The sequence below is a fragment of the Bos mutus genome, chromosome 27, assembly GCF_027580195.1.
Source record: "Bos mutus isolate GX-2022 chromosome 27, NWIPB_WYAK_1.1, whole genome shotgun sequence".
NCBI classification, from domain to species: Eukaryota; Metazoa; Chordata; class Mammalia; order Artiodactyla; family Bovidae; genus Bos; species Bos mutus.
This window is the reverse complement of record NC_091643.1, coordinates 30,846,113-30,865,425: the sequence shown is the minus strand read 5'-3', so window position 1 is coordinate 30,865,425 and position 19,313 is coordinate 30,846,113. Positions and strand designations below refer to the sequence as shown.

The 19,313-nt window shown below is 40.9% G+C and overlaps 1 protein-coding gene across 6 annotated transcripts in view; it reads left to right on the top strand.

Moving 5' to 3' along the window:
* STOX2 (storkhead box 2) overlaps nucleotides 1–11,802 on the top strand; it is a 197,572-nt gene extending 185,770 nt beyond the window's left edge. For 5 of the 6 annotated variants that reach the window (XM_070364374.1, XM_070364379.1, XM_005903154.3 and 2 more), the window contains one exon: nucleotides 5,087–11,802. In XM_070364374.1, the coding sequence (XP_070220475.1) occupies nucleotides 5,087–5,282 (196 nt within the window). In that variant the 3' untranslated portion in view covers nucleotides 5,283–11,802. Of the gene's footprint in view, nucleotides 1–101; nucleotides 151–5,086 lie in introns of all 6 variants that reach the window. The other variant, XM_070364375.1, reaches the window with a different exon arrangement.
* Nucleotides 11,803–19,313: the final 7,511 nt, after the last annotated feature.

Here is a 19,313-nt window from a genome sequence, read left to right as displayed (position 1 = left end):
GGTTAACTCAGAGTTTCTAATTTCAGTCTCAGTTCTGTGAAAGAGGGTGAAGAGTTGTGTGAGTTGTATTGTTAACAGCCTGTTTCTGACTTCTTTTTCAGGAATTGAAACAAATGTTTCTGCAGCTGTAGAGATCACCAATCTGGACTGGTGGGTTGGCTCCTTCCCGTCCAATCTAAGACCAACATTTCCCAGTATTTCGATGTTGATATTGCCACCATGCTGATAAAGGAAGGGTTGTTCATTTTTTTTTTTTTTTTCTTTAAGTCTTTCAAAAAACAGTAGTTTTTTTGAGTAAAATGAGTAGTCAGTGTGACGGTGGGAGGTAGGGGTTGGGAATAACTTGATTGACTCAAAGATGGGGAATCCATCTAGTGAGAATATAATAGCTCATCTCACAACCTCTGCAGCAGATCTAGAAGCTTGTTATCGTCTCAACCCTGACTTTCTGTGCAGCCTGCACCCCTTGCTCTCATACACCTTCCTCTCACCACTCAAAAGTCTGCAGGCACGTGGAACTGGTCCCGTCCCAGAAAGACTGGGGGCCTGTGCTCCGTTAGATCGAAGTGCATGCCAGCACTTTCTTTTCTCCTCCTGCAGAATCGGCACTTTGTAGGCATGCCGATCGTGGTGCCTTCCTTTTGGTAGGTGCTGGTAATTCAGCAGAGGGTTAACAGCTGAGTGTGCAGTGCCTAGTGGCCACAGCCAGGGCACTGAAGTGGTTCAGGGGGTTAGGAAGCAAAAGGGAGTCTATGCCACTTTCCTTTTTTTTTCTCCTTAATTCTTCCTTCTCTTCCAAGAGCGACTTGGGACCTGACTCTCCTTCTGAATTCTACTCCAGATTGGTGACTCTGAGATGCAGAAATACTGTTGAGAGATTGACATCTCCCATTAGTTGTGATTCCCAACTTTTTATAGCAGTTTGTATTTGAACAAGTCCAAGATACGAATATATATTTCTTATATTTATTTTAATTATTAAGAATTAAAATTAGTTGCGTTGTAATCCTTTGACTCTGTCTCTGGGTAATTTGGAGACAGAGCATCCCCAAACAAGAACAGGGAATCATTCATCTGTTTGCCTCCTGTTAGACCTTGGTTATTTCTTAAAGGGCTAGTTCTTTATTACCATTATTATTATTGTCAAGTAACATTTCTTTTCCGAGTTAACACATGTGGAAGTCTGATGTCTAAACAAACCACAGACATGGCACCCTGGTTAACATGGAAGCCAGGAGCTCCAGGTCTCCTCTGCCCACCCTCAGGGACCTTAAAACCTCAGGGGGCCATGGCACTCAGTCTGCAGACTACTGGCCTGTTACGTGACTTTGCTCAGAAATAATTTTTGCTGAATGTTTTTTAATCCCACATGAAATCTTAATTTATATACCAACTGTTCAATATATTCTTTTCTCTCTGCTTCCCTCTTCTATTCTCATTTTTCCTCTTGATTTCCTAGTAGGGGATAGCAGATAAGCGTGACTAAAAGTCTGCCCTTGGTGGTAGATGTTCGCTATGTTGCTTATGGAAGGTGTGGGTTATTGGCCTGGACCTCCTGCTCTGCTGTTTCTTATTCTCTGGGTTCTCCCTGCTCGATGCTTCCGCACACCCGTTTCCAGCTCTTCACGGGGCACTCTTGGCCCCTAGACCTCCACAGAGGGAAAACCACCGTGCTCCAGAGATAGTTGTAAGGGGGATGTTGAGAGGTTAGTGGGTTCTCACTCAAAACCTGACCACTGCATAATATTGAACGTTTTTTGTATGGGGGCAGGTAAACAGAAATGTTCATGTAATTGTTGAACCAGTCTCTCCACAGAATATATTTTATTATCTCTAAATTAGGAGTACAGATAATGGAATTGATGAACGGGATCATTTCTTGAACAAAGCTTATGTGCGTTGCTTTAATAATGTACTCAGGGTCAAATGTGCTGTCCTGGTAGGTCATCCTGAGGAGTCTGTCTTCACTCAGGAGCTATCTGCCCTCTCTTATTAGGTAGAATTTTCTTTACGGGAATATGTAGATAACCCATAAATGTCATGCAGTTAGAGAATCTATAGAACAATTCCTGATCGCACCCCTTTTGTTTTCATATCCTTTGGTTAGAACCTGGGTGGCAAACTTATTTTTGATATTTATTTTTAAACTATATTCCCTCTACTTCGATAAATTTACTGAGTTACCTTTCGGATGCACGAGGATTGTCTGTGAACGAGAATATTTGAGTTACAAGAAGTTTTACTCTCCAGTGTAAGGAGTCTTTTTGCCAAATAGCATTATCATGCTGACACAGCTCCACCGTTAAGATACAGGAATCTTCAGGGGCCATTTATTCAGATCTTTCAGTGAAAGAGCTCACTGAGCAACAAAGGTCCGACCTGTGCCACCACCCCACTCCCCCTGCCAAAAAAAGGGGGATCTCCACACTGTCAAGTCTTCAGTGCTGACTCAGAAGTCGTGTTCGGCCACATTTCCAAAATTCTTTAGTCAGGAAGATCCCCTGGAGAAGCAAATGGCAACCCACTCCAGTATTCTCGTCTGGGAAATCTCATGGACAGAGGAGCCTGGCGGGCTACGGTCCGTGGGGTTGCAAAGAGTTGGACAAGACTGAGCGACTAACACTTTCACTTCAAAGTGCATTGAGAGAAGGAAACAAGGTAGAAATTTAAAGTATGCCGTGAGACCGAATGTTGCAAATGAAGAATCCTGTTGTGCAAAGCCTGCTATTCCAGAGTTGAGGCTGAAAACCTGTTGATAAACACGATGTAAGAATCAGAGGGCTCCAGGCCGCCCAGCACGTCTGACATGTCCGGTGCTGTCCAGGTGCGGGCCCAAGGGGAGTGCATGCGGGACACGGAACAGCAGGGCCCCTGGTTCAGTTCTTCGGCCTGTAAAATTCCGAGATTTTATCGGTTTTTATAGGTTTTATAGATTTTTATAGGTTGCACTCCATTAGCTCTCTTTAAAAAAGTGTGACATTTTAAATGTGAGGACTGTTGTTACCGCTCACCCTCCATCTCCATGAATTGTTTCATCGTCATGTCCACAGCCTTCCATATGACTGTCAAACACTGTACTCAGTGTTGCAGTAGTAATGAGATATATCCTTTGGAGACACTGGAATGCCCCATTGTGTTTATCACTATTAATATGTTGGCCGTGGTCAAAGGTAGTCCGAGGTATCTTAGAACATGTGTAGCTCCCACCTTAGGCCATCTCTTATAATGATGTGTGTTGATGGTACCTGACATACAGTAGAGACTTGACAAGTTAAATTCCCACCTCAAAAAGTGGTTTAAAAGTGAATTCCTTGGACCTCAAAATGCATTTTCCCATAGGAAAAAAAAAGTCACTAGTAATACATAGATTCCCAAGCCTCCCCACAGTGACTGATTTTTTTCATGAGATGCCAGACGTACAACAGAAATAACTCGCATTTGTCTAGCTTTTGGGTGTACAGATCTTTCCTGGTTGCTTATTTCTTCTTCTGAGTCACTGAGTAGGTACAGCATGTAACCCAACCTGCTTTAAAGATGAGGGAGTCAAATGCCCTAAAAAGTTGCTATTGTGATTACGAATGCAACCGAAGGAGCGTGTCATGACCTCTCTGGGGTTCTACATGTTTATTATCCTTTTTCCTTCCTCCACCTGACTCTCAGTTGTAGTCCTGGAAAAACACTGATGGATTTTCTTAGAGGAGGTGTAAGGCAGGTAAGTAGGTAAGTCTAGTGTTTTTCTATCACTTAAAGATGATATTTGGAGTATTCCTTAGATATGCCCAGATTGACCATAAGCATCATGAAAGAACTTGATTTACTTCTATGAATGCTCTGGAGTTACCCTCTGCAGTCAGGAAGCGTTCAGTTGTCTTTTTGGTAGTCGGTGAACAAACTCCCTTTTAAACAACTAACTCTTGGCTTTCTGATGAGAGAAGCAAGCTTAAGGCCACAAAGGGTCAGGATGAAATACGCTGTCAGGCATGGCTGCCAAGGGATAATGTTCAGACAGACTCACTGTGGGTTTTGGATGAGAACGAAAGCCAGGTGGTGAGGATGTCCACTGGGTAGATTGACTTTAAATCAGTGATGGGGACCAACATGGAAGAATATTTTATAAACCTTGAATCTATCCAATAGGGTGGATGTTTTGAGCATCCTCTTCTTCTACCTCTTTGTGAGCTGGTAAGTTTCGTATTACCATTTTGAGGACCTAGAACACGAAACCCACTCAGTTCCCGTCAGTCAGGCCAAGTAATCTTATATCTGTCATTGTCCTACACATTTGACATGTTAAATGTTATAAACCTCTTGGGACAATAAAATAGATTTAAGTATTTCTAAATTAGAAAAATTAAAAGAGAAATCGAAATACTAAAGCTTTAAAATCACCTCTAAAGATTCCTTTAAAAAATTAAATATTTCTACCAAAGTGGAAGAAGGGAAGAAATAAATGTAAATAGAGAAAACCTTAGATTCCTTATCTGAAAATAGAATGTACATTAACTAAAGTGTTACGTATTTAAAACAGAGGTATGATGTTTTTAAAAAAGAATGTTATTCCCATCACTGCTGCAAATTGGCTAGTATCCTGCTTGAAGTTCACCTCCAGAGTCAAAAATCTTCTAAGCAAGAATGAAAACAGAATCATTAGGATAAAAAAAAGTATGCAGTTGATTCAGGAGCAATTCTATCTATGAATTTCGAGCCTGAAATGGAATCATTACCTATGTATAATTTTAAAAATCTTCTTAAAGTCTTTAGTCTTTTTAAAAAAGGAACACGAGAGCCATCTATCACATCAGATTTTGAAGGTGTTTCCTTGAATATGAAAGTCTAGGGAAGACATATTTAGCTGTATGAAAACCCTTTACTCAGTGTGCTGCTGATGATAACATGTCTTGTGAAAAGCTTCTGGAGTCCAAGTTGCTGGAGCATATGTGAATAATCAGTATGAGATGCTATATACATGACATGATAAACCGCCAGAGGAAATCCATTAACTCCATCATTTGCTCTTCCTCTAGGGCTCGATATATAATTATTTATGTTAAAAACCAAACCAAACAAAACCTTTTTACTCTTGTAGCACTCGGGAGAGCCTGGCTTCCAACACATCAAGCATTGTTGAAAGTAACCGTCGTCAGAACCCTACCTGGAGCCCAGCCCACGGTGGAGCTGGCCCGGCCTTCAGTTTCCGAGCAAGTACGGACCCCCCCACCAACGAAGCTGAGAAATTACAGAAACCTTCCAACTGCTTGCAAGCTTCTGTTACTAGTGTGTGATAGTCATCCTGCCTCTGACCTCCCGTCTCATTCGATACAGCCAAGTTTACGACACTGTGGCTGGTGTTTACATCTTTGGAAAGACAAGCATCTCAACGGCAGTTTTTGTGTTGACTTAAACTGTGCTGCTAAGTAGGCTAGGGCGAAAAACAACAACCGAAAAATCTTTCTTTCAGAGTATTGCTTTTCACATTTATGGCTCTGTAGCAACAAGAATAGCAGTAGGGTGATGTGTATACTTTTGCTTCACTAATTGTAATTGAGCACACATAGGGAAGTCTAGACACTGTAAGTGTAATATGCATTTTCGATGTCTTGCAGTTGCCAAGTCCATTTTAAAATGCCACAGATGCGTGTTGCTCCCAGTCTGTGACCAGATGGTGCCACAGAACTGATCCTTGACACTTCCAAAAGAAAACAAACAAAAAAAAGATAAACAACTAAGCCACCACAAAATGTCAAATGCAAGGGTCTACCTTGAGGGAAATCGATGCCAAACTGATGAAAAGGGACCCCAGCCCTTTGTGTGTGAATCACTGAGGCCCCAGTCATTTTGCACTGTGAGTTTTTTTTGACACGATTTTGTAGGAGCCCATGGAAGTGTGTCAGAAGGGGTCGTGATCCAAATACTGGGAGTGTTTGTTTTCAGGATTTTGTTTTTTTAAGTGTCATGGATGCTTGTCCCATATGTTTAACCTTCCATCATCACAAACAGGAATATAGGCCTTTGATTCTGAAATGGACAAAGGAAGGGTCCCCCAGCCTGGCTGGGGCACAGCATTGAGTGATGGGAGAGGGAATGCGGACTTTTAAAAAGGTGTTCATCAGATAGTGAAGGAAGAGCATTTCTTCCTTGTGAGACCTAAGGGTGATGCTATCTTACTATCAGAGATAAACGATAATTAGTTTGTTTAAAAGCAAAATGTTCTTTGTGATACAAATGAAGACTATGGCCTGGGGACGTTATTCTTTCTAATGGAAGGACATAAATCTATTTTATGTAGTTTTAAATAGAATGCCTAAATTAGGCTGTGGGAGATAATTTTTAGTGGTTATAGGAAAGAGCAAATTTAGGGAGAGCTGAACTTCAGGCCTTTTATTCCTGGGAAGATATCTATAGAGAAAACTTTAAAATACTTTTTGATTAGAAATATACATGTGCCCATGTAATTAACAACAGAATGTGGTCATTCTGCAAGTGTGGTGGAACCCTAACTGTATGCCCCCTAAATTTATCAGAATAACAATTATGCATACATGAACTATGCCAGAGTAATGTTTACAGAAACTTTGTAACCAATTTCAGGAGGCATTTTTAGGTGGATGTATAGTTTTTAGCCCAATTTATTTCAGGATGGCTTGTTAATTACATTTTGTTTCCATTTACAATGTCATGATGACTACAGAGAAGGTTCTCAGCAACAAAGGAATTACAAATAATCAAGATTCATTTCTCTAGGAAAGAGATGTCTCAAAAGTTCCCATGTCTTATTTTAGGAGAACCATGGAATAAATCTGTAGATAATGGAAATTTTATTCACAAAAGGATTTCATTTGATACCAGTAAATGGTCTGACCAAAAGTTTTATTTAGCTGAGTGGCATGTGGTGTTTGGAGCCATATACCATAAAATAAATACCCAAAAATAAATCTAAAATATTTTCACCTCGGATTTCAGGAATTGGCATAAATTGGCAAAACACTTCTGCTTCAGTATTAGGTTGAGTCACTAGCCATCTGTTTAAAAGAGTAGAGTCTTTAAATAGACACAGTTGGGCTGTTTCTTGAAACATTTAGAGACTCTCTCATGCTTTTTCAGATAGCTGGAAGTTTCGTTGGGTCAAACTGGACTCGTTGAGTTTAGTATAGTTTCCTTTCTTTGCGCTTATAGTGAAACGTGAGCACGTTTCTTGGCAAACTCCCACACCTTTAAAATGCTTCTGTCGGTTGGCTTTCAGTCTCATGCTTTATTTCCTCCAAGGCATGCCTTGATTGCTCACAAATGCACTCTTGTCTCACTGCTTAAATTTGTCCAGAAGGAATGATAACGTATCCAATAGACTATACACAGAGTCTGTGTCCTTGGGGAGTTGTATACCACACAGTTACTAAATTCTTCTGTCTAAATTCTCTTTTTTTCACCCCTAAACCTACTCTCCAGCGTGAATCATACAATCAGTTCATAAATAATAGAACCATTGAAACAATACATCAGCCTCTAGTTGATCCTCCTAAAGTAGCCATTAGAATAATCACATACTGTGTGAACAGGAAAGAAAAGCATTACCTTTAAAGAGAAGCTTTAAAATATGAATTTATCAATATTTCACAAGAAATAGGTTTACAGAAGACATTTGAATAAAATGTATACATTCTTTGCCCGATGCTATGGGGTACATGATTTAGGGGAAAAAAAAACAACAACAAACCCCCTTAGACCAGCAGCCATTAGCATAGAAACGATGGACTTCAAGGAGGATATGGTGTGAGCAGACGTTCCATGCAGATACATACCCGTCAGAATCGAATTGGGATGCCTGAATGAATGGGGGAGAAGAGGGGGCTGGAAGCACGTTACAAGTATGACCCCAGATGGTCTGCGGTGATGTTCTCTGTAACCCACTCCAAGCTTTGCCCGCATCCTTTTCCTCCGGTGAAACGATCGCTTTGTGGCCCACGGCTGCTTACCTAGACTTCACTTAGAGTTTATCAACTGAAAGGTTTACAAAACTGAAATCTGGTTGAATCTCTGTGTAGCGTTCAACTTTAAAGGGTCAACCCATCTGTCGGCATTTTGCACACTTATGTATTATTATGATACAGCATATTACTTTATGGTAATTTTTATTTTTACATATAACTACCTCCATAAATTTGATGAAGCGGCCGCAGTGCGTTCAAGTGTATTGTTCAGAAAAGCAAAGTTGACAGCGTTCTTAACCATTAGGCCATGGCATTCTGTGTGTGTGTCAGTGGTTGCCTGTGTGCACTCGTGACTGTCTCATTGCCATGGTTTTTCTTTGATGGCATTATTTCATTCTCAGCTGTAAACCCATCTCTCTTCTTTCCCACAGAAAGCGCACTTGATTTTGTTATGAATGAAAAGTTTAAATTTCTTGTCTCCCCCGCCCCTGCCCCCACCTCATTCCTGCTAAGAGCTCTCTCTGGCCAAGAGCCAGTTGGTAAACATGATTTAGCAAGCTATTTACTCCTATGAAAATCTGATTTGAATTCTAGGTTTTCGGTCATAAGACACACCAGAAATTTGGACTGCCAACTTTGGAGCACTTTGGGCCTCTCTGCCTTCACTTGCATGCTACCGTATCGAGCCCAGATTTCATTGGAATTAAAAGAGCTGTGCTTTGTATCCACAATTTCCGTTCCATAATTTGTATTTCATTTTATATATTTTGCACATCTCAGGGGACCTTCATAAGCACATGAAAGGGGGTTGCCATCAAATAGAGAAAACGGGAAGAGCTTGAAAGAGGACTAGCTGGATAAAAGTAATAAATGACTGCTTTTCTGATGTTGTGAAGTTCAAGTTCAGGAAGCATCCAGTGAAAGTTAATCTGGAATCACAACGATGTGAACACCAGCTGTTCCTCAGTCTCCCTTTTTCATAATCCAACCAGCATTTCTAAAATGTAAGTTTAAATTATATTGCAGTCACCATGGGGAGAAAAAAAAAAACCTGTTCAGCAGCAATGAAAGCATTGTTTGTTTTTTAGGTTGGCACAGCTTTGTAAAATTCTACCCAGGACAAACCACTTATCACCACAAAGTGTACTTGAAAATAACGTTTTTAACTTAAATGATAGGCATATTGCTCACCATGCAGTAGTGATCTTGATTTGAAAAGCCTCACAATTTATAACATGGGCAGCGTTTGGAGCTTGATTAAAAACCAAGAACAACCTATGAGCACTTCGCACATTCATTTTGGGATCTCAAAGTGCTTCCAAAGCATTCGGATTCACAGTTCACAGAGCAGGTCCTATTTGTAATACCCGTACTTGAACAAACAGAAGGAGTGACATACGATTACCCAGAAACACAGTGGCAGCTATCAGTGATCTATTTTCTATCTGTTTGATAGACCCTCATGAGAAATCACGAAATACAATGCTATTTTTCTGATGTGTGCTAATAAAGTCAAAGAAAACAAATACAGCTTGACACCTTTGTCCATTTTCATTCAAAAAGTTCAGGGTGTTGGGAATTTGACAAAAAACAAAAAAAGCCGCCCAGATGCCCTTGGGGTCGGAAGTAGATCTGGAACGCACACGCTTGTTTACAGTTTCCCATGGGCTTCTCTCAATCCTGTGCTAAAATACCGTCTTTCAGGAACACGACTGCCCCTGGCAGTGGAAGGTGCTGATACAGAAACTTTCACTACAAAAAAAACCTTTTATCGAGTCCTCTCCACAGTGCTTCTCAGCACAACTGAAATTCAGTATACTGAGCCCTAATCTGAAGAATCTGGAGTTGCCAGGGAAGCTGATCTAGTTCCAAGTGGGTTTTTTGTTTTTTTTTTTTAATCTCAAATTAGGAGATAAAAGATCCTGGTCGAGGACCTTCTTCGTTTATCACAGGCCAGTCACAGAACCAGCTAGCATTGCGCCGTCGGGCAACAGTGGCCCCCGCGGAAGTGATCCTTTCCTTCCCCCCCAACCTCCCTGACTCTCCACCACCCACCCCGGCTCTCTTATCATCCCACCATCCTCAAATTTCTGCACACACTGAGGGCTTGAGGAAGCTAGGACGCAGGAAAAATGGAGGCAAAAGCCATGGAAGACATTGCTTTGCTCTGGGTTAGTAGAATACAGACAGGAAAGAGATTATTATCGGTCTGATCTTTGCCAAGTAAGATAAAGGAATCAGCCATCACTCTGTCAACTCTCCCAGAAGGTTTTACAGTATTCCGGATACATCCAATCTTTTCCCATAGATTTTTTTATTCGGGAGAGGTTTCATAAATTAGATCTATGAGAAAATTCATTACTCTGTTTCCTGGGGTGTTGGAACCACACACTGGCGTCTCCTCGATGGAGTTCATCTCTGCGTCTTTTACAGCACCATCCCAGCCATGGCTCCTCTCACACTAGAGTCCTGTGTTTGTTTGTTTTTTAATTGGAGGCTAATTACTTTACAGTATTGTATTGGTTTTGCCATACATCAACATGAGTCCACCACAGGTGTACATGTGTTCCCCATCCTGAAGCCCCCTCCCTCCTCCCTCCCCATACCCCATCCTGAAGCCCCCCTCCCACCTTCCTCCCCGTACCATCTTTCTGGGTCGTTTTTACAGTTGTTTTAGGACTTACAGTGGCTGGTTTGCAAGGTTCAGAATTCTACAAGGCTCGAGGGGGACTAAACCTTCTTCTGATGATTGTATATTACCAGTTAACAGGGCTTTCTTTGCTCCTTGCTGTCCTCAAACGTGAACATATGCACACACACGCCCTGCCAACGAGGAAAGGGGTTGTTTTCCAGGTGAGGTGGCCATGACTCTGGAAGCCAGGGTGAGGCCAGAAGCCTTACCCGTCTTTTCCAGGAATGTTTAATGTTTGGTCCACATACAGCTGCCTCCCTCCTTGTCCAGAGCCTGGTTTTGACATGCCTGTTCCCTTGCACCCCGCCTCCTGAAATAGGTACCAAACCCGAGATCCGAGGTCTCCAGCACGAATCCTCTGCAGTTATACAAAATCCATCCTGTCGTGTACACACACAGCTCCTCGCCCCCCTTTCCTCCCAGTCTGCCCGCCCTGCCTCCTCCCCACTTATATCCCGATACACCTCCAGGGTTTCCACATCAGAAGGGCAAAGCAGTGTGTGGTACTGTGCACACAAGGATGGGTTAGGAATAGAGCTGTCCTAGGGTCACCTTCATATAAGTATTGACAGCTACAAATTAAGGTCCTTAGAGTAGTTGACATAGATACAACTGTCTAGAAGAGAATTAAATTTCAACGTTCAGTTGAAAGGGATCATAATTCTGCAGGTATCTTTCTCCGAGTGACTGAATGTGACTATTGCATTAGGGTAAATGAATTAAGAAGTGCAAGTGGGATTTACTGTATGTTAGAAAGGAATTTTGCAGCCAAGACTGCCTTGAATAAAATGTGTTTGCACTGAAAAAAAAAAAATTTTAAATTACTTGGTCTCTGGTTGCTGTAAAGGTCATCCAAGATGGATGTTCTGTTTATATTGTATAGTATTTCATATGAAATAATTACAGTTCATGAAATGTCTTCCCTAATGTTACTGATTTATAACAGCACATTTGTAACATGCTTTTTATCGTGTCAGTGTACCATATTGTAAATGAGGATTACTTGTCATGCTTAGTATAATAACTTAAAAAAAAAGCACAGGGATTTTTGTAAGTCTATATTTGAAAGTCCCTCCATATGGTAATATTGTGTTCATGTTGTTTATGTAGTGTTGTGTGAAATATCCATTTTGGATTGTGTTACTTTTTAAGATATTAAATAACATTTGGTTATATGTCTAAGTGGATTTTTTTTTTTTTTTTTTGGTACTTGAGAGAAAAATACCTTACGTGAGACCACTTTATTTCTCTCCTCAACTAATATTACATCATAACAAAATTTTATTGCACAATCTTGGTTATTAGAGCTTTTGAATTAAAACAACTGAAAATGGAAATTCCTGATCAACACCTTTTCCAGGAATGTTTAAAAAGATCCCGTTTTTAGCCAGCTATTCAAATTTAAAACCGAGTGAGGCTTACAGAGGCATATAATTAAGTTTTCTAAATGAAATTATAAAGTAATGTGGTCAGTTTGTTTTGTTATCACTCGTATCATAGCTTCTACCCCCGACTGAATGTGGTTCCCCTATCCAGCACCCACTCGGAAGTTACCCGCATACTCCAGGGAGGCCCTTTTGTACTGGTTTTGAATGCCTCTGTGTTTACCTGCCTTCAGAATCTATTATCCTTTCCTCTGACTCTCCTCAGTGGTGACAAAACTTTGTCCTGGGAGAATGGACCTCCTTTTTTCAAACCCAAAGTGACCTGCTGTCGAGCAAATGATGGAGCTGGGAAACATTATTAGTCGATAACAATATGGAGCTGTAAAGTCTAGCCTAATTTTCTTGTGAAGGCGATACCCAAAGCAGACTTCCCAAAGTGTTCTGAACAATGACAGAGCCATTTGGGTAAGTGTGGAAAACCTAAGGGGGCTCCTTTGAAGGACAAGCCTTATTTTTAGTTGTTTGCCTATGCAGACGCTTCATTTTTCAAGCATGTAATAGGGGGAACAAGAATACCGGAAGTACACTGTGCATTGTGTGCTAGGAACAAAAACCTCTGTGCTGGAGGAAAGGTAATTGTCTGTTCCTTTCAGAACCTTCCAGTGAACTGGACACAGGAGGAAATGTAGTGACTCACCAAGAAGCTGGAAGGCAGGATTCTGACTCCTCTGAGAGAACGGTCACAGTTCATAAAAATCTTTTCTTTCGAAAGGAAATGGTATGGTTTTAACTTATTTTTAAGTGTTTAGAGTGGTGTGTTTTTTTCCTCCATAAGGAAAATCCAGAGTCCTCGGTATTTGTCATCTCTGCTCTTGCAGCTGTGAAATCAAGAGCCGCTGAATAATAAAAAGAAGTTATTCACCTGACTTTAATAATTTATTTAACTGTGAAACCTTACCCCTTCTGTGGGAATACCTGGATTTAGTGACATTCCCCCTCTGAGCTCCATGGCTCCAGACTCTTCCTGTAAAGCAAACAGCTAGTCATCTAACCCATGGGATAAGTGCGTGTGATGAATGTTCACAGAGCATAACACACACTGTGCAGAAATGTCAAGAAAAAACAAGTCACCTGCATGCACGATATCCTGGGTGAGGTTTGGGTGAATCTTCTCAAAAGCAGTGCATTAGAAGTATGATGATAAAAGGGGGGAGAGAGATGCAGTGTGTTAAAAGAGAAATAAGGCCAGAGATGTTAGCTTGGAATTCAAAGGGCAAGATTGAACTACTGATGTTCGGTGAAGACCGGACTCTGTCTTCCTAAGTCAGATCTAGGACTGGTGTCTGTGGCTCACACGGAATGAACGTGTCAGCCTGTGCGTGTCTGAGTGACGGTGTCCGTGGGTTCCTTAGCCCCCAAAGTTGGCCCAACACGGGCCTCCAGGCCAGCGTCCCTCACAGCCCCTTGTTGCTCTTGCTTGCTGCGAAGTTCCAGGCATCACTTTTCTTTCCTATTACCTGGGGTTTGTTTCACTTTATTACTCTTTTCTCTATGTAAAACTAAGAATTTTTGTGTTATGCTTTCTAGTCTGTTAATGCTTGGACTCATTCCTAATCTCAAGTGTATATCTGTAATAATGTAGCATAGAATAATACAGAATAGGATATAACACTAATTATATTAGTAATAATAATACAGGGAAGTGTGGTGTGCTGCTTGGGGTCACAGAATCAAACACAACTTAGTGACTGAACAACAGGATTATGTTAATAAGGACATTCTAGTACAATGTAAAATATAAAATTAATATAATGTATATTATATTACTGTATACTTGTATATAATTGAGATTCATATACATTATATATATTTATATTGTATTATATGTAATAATAACACGTGATAAGTTATATACATAGTAATTTTGTATATAACTACAATTGATTACTAGCACTTTAAATTTCACATTTATAGTCTTACACTCCTTGTATCCAAAGCCCTTTATCTTTGCTTAATCTCATTTCCACTCACCTTTGCACTGAGAGGCTGTTTTTCTCCAGCACTGGGATATAAATTTATCACCAGCTATCAAAGGCCTGAGAAATCACTAGAAACTTTCATATATACAGATGGATGATGATAGACAGACAGATGATAACATAGATATTGCATTAGACCAAAGATTTCTGTATTTTTTTTATAGTCTGTAAATGACAACAAAACGAGATGTTTTAATGATGTATTGAAAACTTGTTATCTTGGGAAATTGGTTTGGAACCCTCTTGTGTCCATGCTTCAAGCCAGCATCTGCCATTCTTTACTGTATCCTATATTGTGGGGAAAAGTTCCCCCGGTAACGCACCTCGTTCAATGTCAATAACAGTTCAATGGTTCTAGCATTTAAAATCCCTTTCTTGAATTTTTCCACAATCATGAGATGTCCCCTGTTGCCGTCCCATCTGATTGGAAAGGTGGCAGTGGGTCTGCCCTACAATGGTCCAGCTTCACACTGCTTGTCATTGTTGACAGGACATGTGACGGACTAACAAATCTTAAATGGATTGGAAAAGACAAGCGTTGTCCTTTCCATTCCTTCTCTTCAGATGTGTTTGATGGCAGTCATGGGACATCTGTGTCAATTGTCAAGAGATCGATATTCAGGCTGGGAACATTTCAGGATTCTCAGGGAGAGATGCCCTTGGAAACAGGAGATGCCATTTCCACAGCTGTATCCCTTCCGTGTCTCCTGCCTGTAAAAGGGATCCAATGAGATGGACCAGGGGCTCCATCTGGCCCTCTTAAGAAGTCAGGCAAACGGGCGCATTAGAGCTTATCTTTTACAGCTGACTTTTGTTCTAGCCAATTGATAGAACTACCAGTGCTTTGAGAGACTGCCCTAAAGACTTCATCAGTCAGACTATTTTGTAGATAGCTTACTGAGAACAAAGCACTTCCATTGCATTTTTAGACTTTTTTGGCTGCTCTGCACGACTTGTGGGATCTTAGTTCTTTCACCAGGGATTGAGCTTGTGGCCCCCTGGAGGGGAAGCATGGAGTCCTAACCACTGGGCCACCAGGGTAGTCCCCCCACTGCATTTTTAAACACACATTTTATTACAGTTTTAGAATTACAGAATTATTGTGACTGCTGTATGGAGAATGCCTGTGTAGCTACCCCATCACCATTTCCCCTGTTATTAACATTTTGCTTTAGTACAGTACATTGGTCATAATTAATGAACCAATCCCTCAGTTCTAGCTGTCCTTTTCAGAAGAAAGTCACTAAGCTCAGCTCGCACTGGAGTCAGGATTTACCCCCCATCTCTTGAAGGGTGGAGAATTTAAATAGATTATTTGAAATTCTGTACAGGAAATGTCTTCTTCCCCATTTGTTTTGACATAATTGAGTCACATCGGTATCTGTGCACAGTGTATGCTTGCTTGTTTTATGCGTTGGGTTGCAGTCCTTTCCTACTTTATGTATGTTATGCCTCAGCTTTTTCAGCTTCTGCTCTCGTTTGCTCCTTTGGTGGGCTCCCGTATCCCTTTGACGTACCCCCATCATCATGGTGGTTTGTTCATTTCTTTGTGAGCACGTCCTAATTTCCCGGCATTATAGGATGCTCTAGGCTCATTTTGTATATCCCACTCCAGTCTCTGAATCGGTCACTTCTCTACTGAGCACGTAGTTTCTTATATTGAAGGATGATATTAAGAAACCAAGATCTAGGAGATAGTTATGTACACCCACCAGTACTGGAGAGCCATAATTCCTAAGTTTCTTCAGCTGATAGAGCAAGGAGATACCTGTGTGTGTACTAACCTGTGTACATCCATGTCAATAATATCTCTGTGTGGAACATCGGTATCTCTCATAAGCTAAATGTGAATTGACATGGATGTATACAACTCTGATCCATTGCTACACAGATCCTTCTGCCTCCCGCCTCTGCTTATCTGTAACCTCCCACCCCGGCCGTGAGAAGAATCCTGGCTCCCACCATCCACCATCCATCATCCATTTACTTAATCAGTTACAGTGTACACATATAGTAGCTCATCCTTTGCATTTTATAAAGCTGATTAGATAAATATGGATAAACATGGAAGTGAAAAAATGGAACATTTTCAACTTATTCTTGCTTAATACGGAAGTACTGTGAAGATCGTAAACCTTGGGCTTGTTAGTTCCTAATGGGATTGCTCTAAAGAATTTTAAAGTTCAAAGGGTAAAAGGGCACGATTAATATTATTTAATGTGCTCCTTTCCTTATGTCACACTGTTAGTACTTGGAAAGAAAGTGGTATGTTGACTTAAGAGCAATATCCATATGTTTGATAAGACCTTACTTTTTTCTCCCCACTCCAGTCTCTGCAAATCTGAATTGTAACCATATTCCAAGGGCCAGATCAAATGCCTTCTCCATCACAAGGCCTCTCTGAACATCCCTTCCCACTTTTGTGTCCTGACAAGAGTATGGCCTCTTGCCTGCTCCTGCAATAAATGTACCGTTTCCAACTCTGTGTTCCCAATTTTCGTTTTAAAGTCAGGACTTCGAACTCCCACCCGAAACCATGACATTAGCTAAACAATTTATGCCACTTTTATAATGTTTACCGGGTTTCCTGGGGTTGGGGTGGGGGGATCTCCTCTTGTGACTGTTTCTCAGTGGTCCTTATGAGCTTGGAAAGTTCAGGTAGGCTGGACTGTCCAAGAAATGGGCTCAGTGAGGTGGCTTCTAGCAGGATTCCAACAACCTTAGGGGCTTATTAAAAGCGGAATGGGAAGCTTTAGTCCCTTTTTGCAAGGTTATCCCCATCCTTCACTCCTGGGCTGTTACTCGGGAGCCACTGAACGAGCAGCTGTCTAACATGTGAAAGGAACAGACCTCATCCACTGAATATGGGGAGTCCGTTTGTGGGGGTGTAAGAGACTGTGGGTGCAGAGTGGGTCTCCCCAAAGTGGTGGGGGTGTTGATGACAGCGGACACAGTATGTTTCTTTTTAACTGTATCTTAAATGTAAAGACAGTTTATGCAAATGTTTATGCAAATGTTCCATAAAAGTATAATGAAAAGTTTACTTTCTGGATTTCACGGGTTTTTTCGCCTATCTTAACCACATGTTTTTCTATTTCTTGTCATTTCTTTCCCCAACCTCCAACCTCTTTTTCTTTTTTAACATCTGTGAGATTTTGACAACTCACTTTTAATATGCTCATTCCTCTCCCCTCCCCCATCTCACACTTTTAAAACAAGTCCTTGATTTTTTCTTTCTTGATCATTGTTGCCACATCTGCCTATGACGTTGTCCCCAACTGTGACTTACTCATTTTGTAGCAGTGACTATTTTAAAAGCCCAACCAGGTAATAGCAAAATTCCTTGCTATTACTCCCAAATATTCAAATTAGCTTTAAAAAAAGTTTTAAACATTGCTCTGGGTTGACTGTGTACCAGATCCCCTCCCCCCAAGCTCTAGATCAGCTGTGGTATTGGGAGTTTGCTTTTTCAGCAGGTAAGCTGGAACAGCATTATTCTCTGTGGCCCCAGGGCTCAGAAATGGTGTTGCGGTTCCTACCCTGGGATGTGGTCAGGATGAAGTCAATGATGACATAGTCTAGTTCCCTCTGGGGGATGTTTTAGGTAACTTGAATAGTCTTCCAATTCCATTCTTCCTAAAAGTCATGCCTCTATGAAATCCACATCTTAATTTTAGTTTCTACCTAGTCCAATTTTTCTACAGTAAGCACATATTATTTTAGAGTCAGAATACTCTTTGTGAAAATGTAAAACGTTTAAGAATACAATAAGTCGAAGAAGGGTGAAAAATTGTAGTGAGGTCGTCCTGTGTTTTAATCCTCCCTGGGCAGCCAAGTCCTTCCTTTCCTCCCAGCTCTTTGTGGCCACTTCACCTCTGATGGGGACTACACGCTGAACCTGAGATTTTTCTTGAGTATAAAAAGCCTTCTTAATTTTTCAAGTTGCAGATCTATGTGTTTCCTGCTTTCCAGAGCATAAACAGTCTCCTGGTCTCAATAAAAGGCAATCCAGAATTTCCTCAGATGAGGTAGGATTAAGAGGGGGGAAGAAAACAGGATTAAAGGTAAGGATTACCTTTTAGGGACAGAGTAAAAGCCATCACGTCAGGGGGAGGATGAATCATTCGGAGCCCGGATAAGCTGGTGCTTGATTCCTTTTCCTTAGTTGTTACTTTAGTAATTGAACATTCTTCCCAATTGGTTTATCACAGCTAACTCATTTGCCCTCAGAATCCAGTTGAGAAGACTTCGCTGTCAGTGCAGTGGTTAAGACTCTGAGCTTCCAATACAGGGGGCGTGGGTTCAATCCCTGGCTGGAGAACTAAGATCCCACATGCTGTGTGGCTTGGCCAAAAAAATAAATATTAAAAAAGGAAGAAAGATTTTTTTTTCTTAAAGAATCTAAGTAAGAATCTTTAGATACTTCCTACTGCATCTGGAATCTAGTATTTATCAATTCATGTTGTACTTAATCAATTCTTATCATAATTTCTAATAAATATATCACAATCATAGACATTAAAAAGTATCACCTCAAAAAGGTAGTCCATTAAGCAGATGCAGCTTAAAAATTTAGGGCCCTGTAGGTGTGGACTAGATTTTTGCAAAACTAGAAAAGTAAATGAGGTCTAAATTGTTCCAGTTTTACTGAGTTATAATTGACATACAGCACTATGTAAGTTTAAGGTTTATATCTATTACATAATGGACTTACCAGGTGGCACTAGTGGTAAAGAATCTGTCTGCCAATGCAGGAGATTCAAGAGATGCAGTTTCAGTCCCTGGGTTGGGAAGATCCCCTGGAGTAGGAAATAGCAACCCACTCCAGCACTCTTGCCTGGAGAATCCCGTGAACCAAGCTTATCTATCTTCATAGAGTAATCTGGATCTGTCACTCCCTTACCCTCAATTTGCCCTCTGCCATTCCCGCTCCCTGTTCATAACCACGAAATAATACAAATGAATGTATAAGCAAAACAGAATCCGACATAGTTCTAAAAAGCCAAACACAAGGGTATGTCACTGCCAAGCTGAAGCGCATTCTATGGAGACTTTCTATACAGCCACTAACTTTTTCCAAGGACAGGAAGTCCTCTAAAACATTCCTCCCTACAATTACAAGAATCCTGTTTAAACTGAAAGCCTCATCCTTAAGACAATCTGGAGATGTTAAGGTTTCTACTAGAAGTGAATAATGTGCCAGCTGTTGGCACATCCTTTCACTAACACAGACCCCTGGAGCCATTGCTTCCGGATTCAATGTCCCATTCAC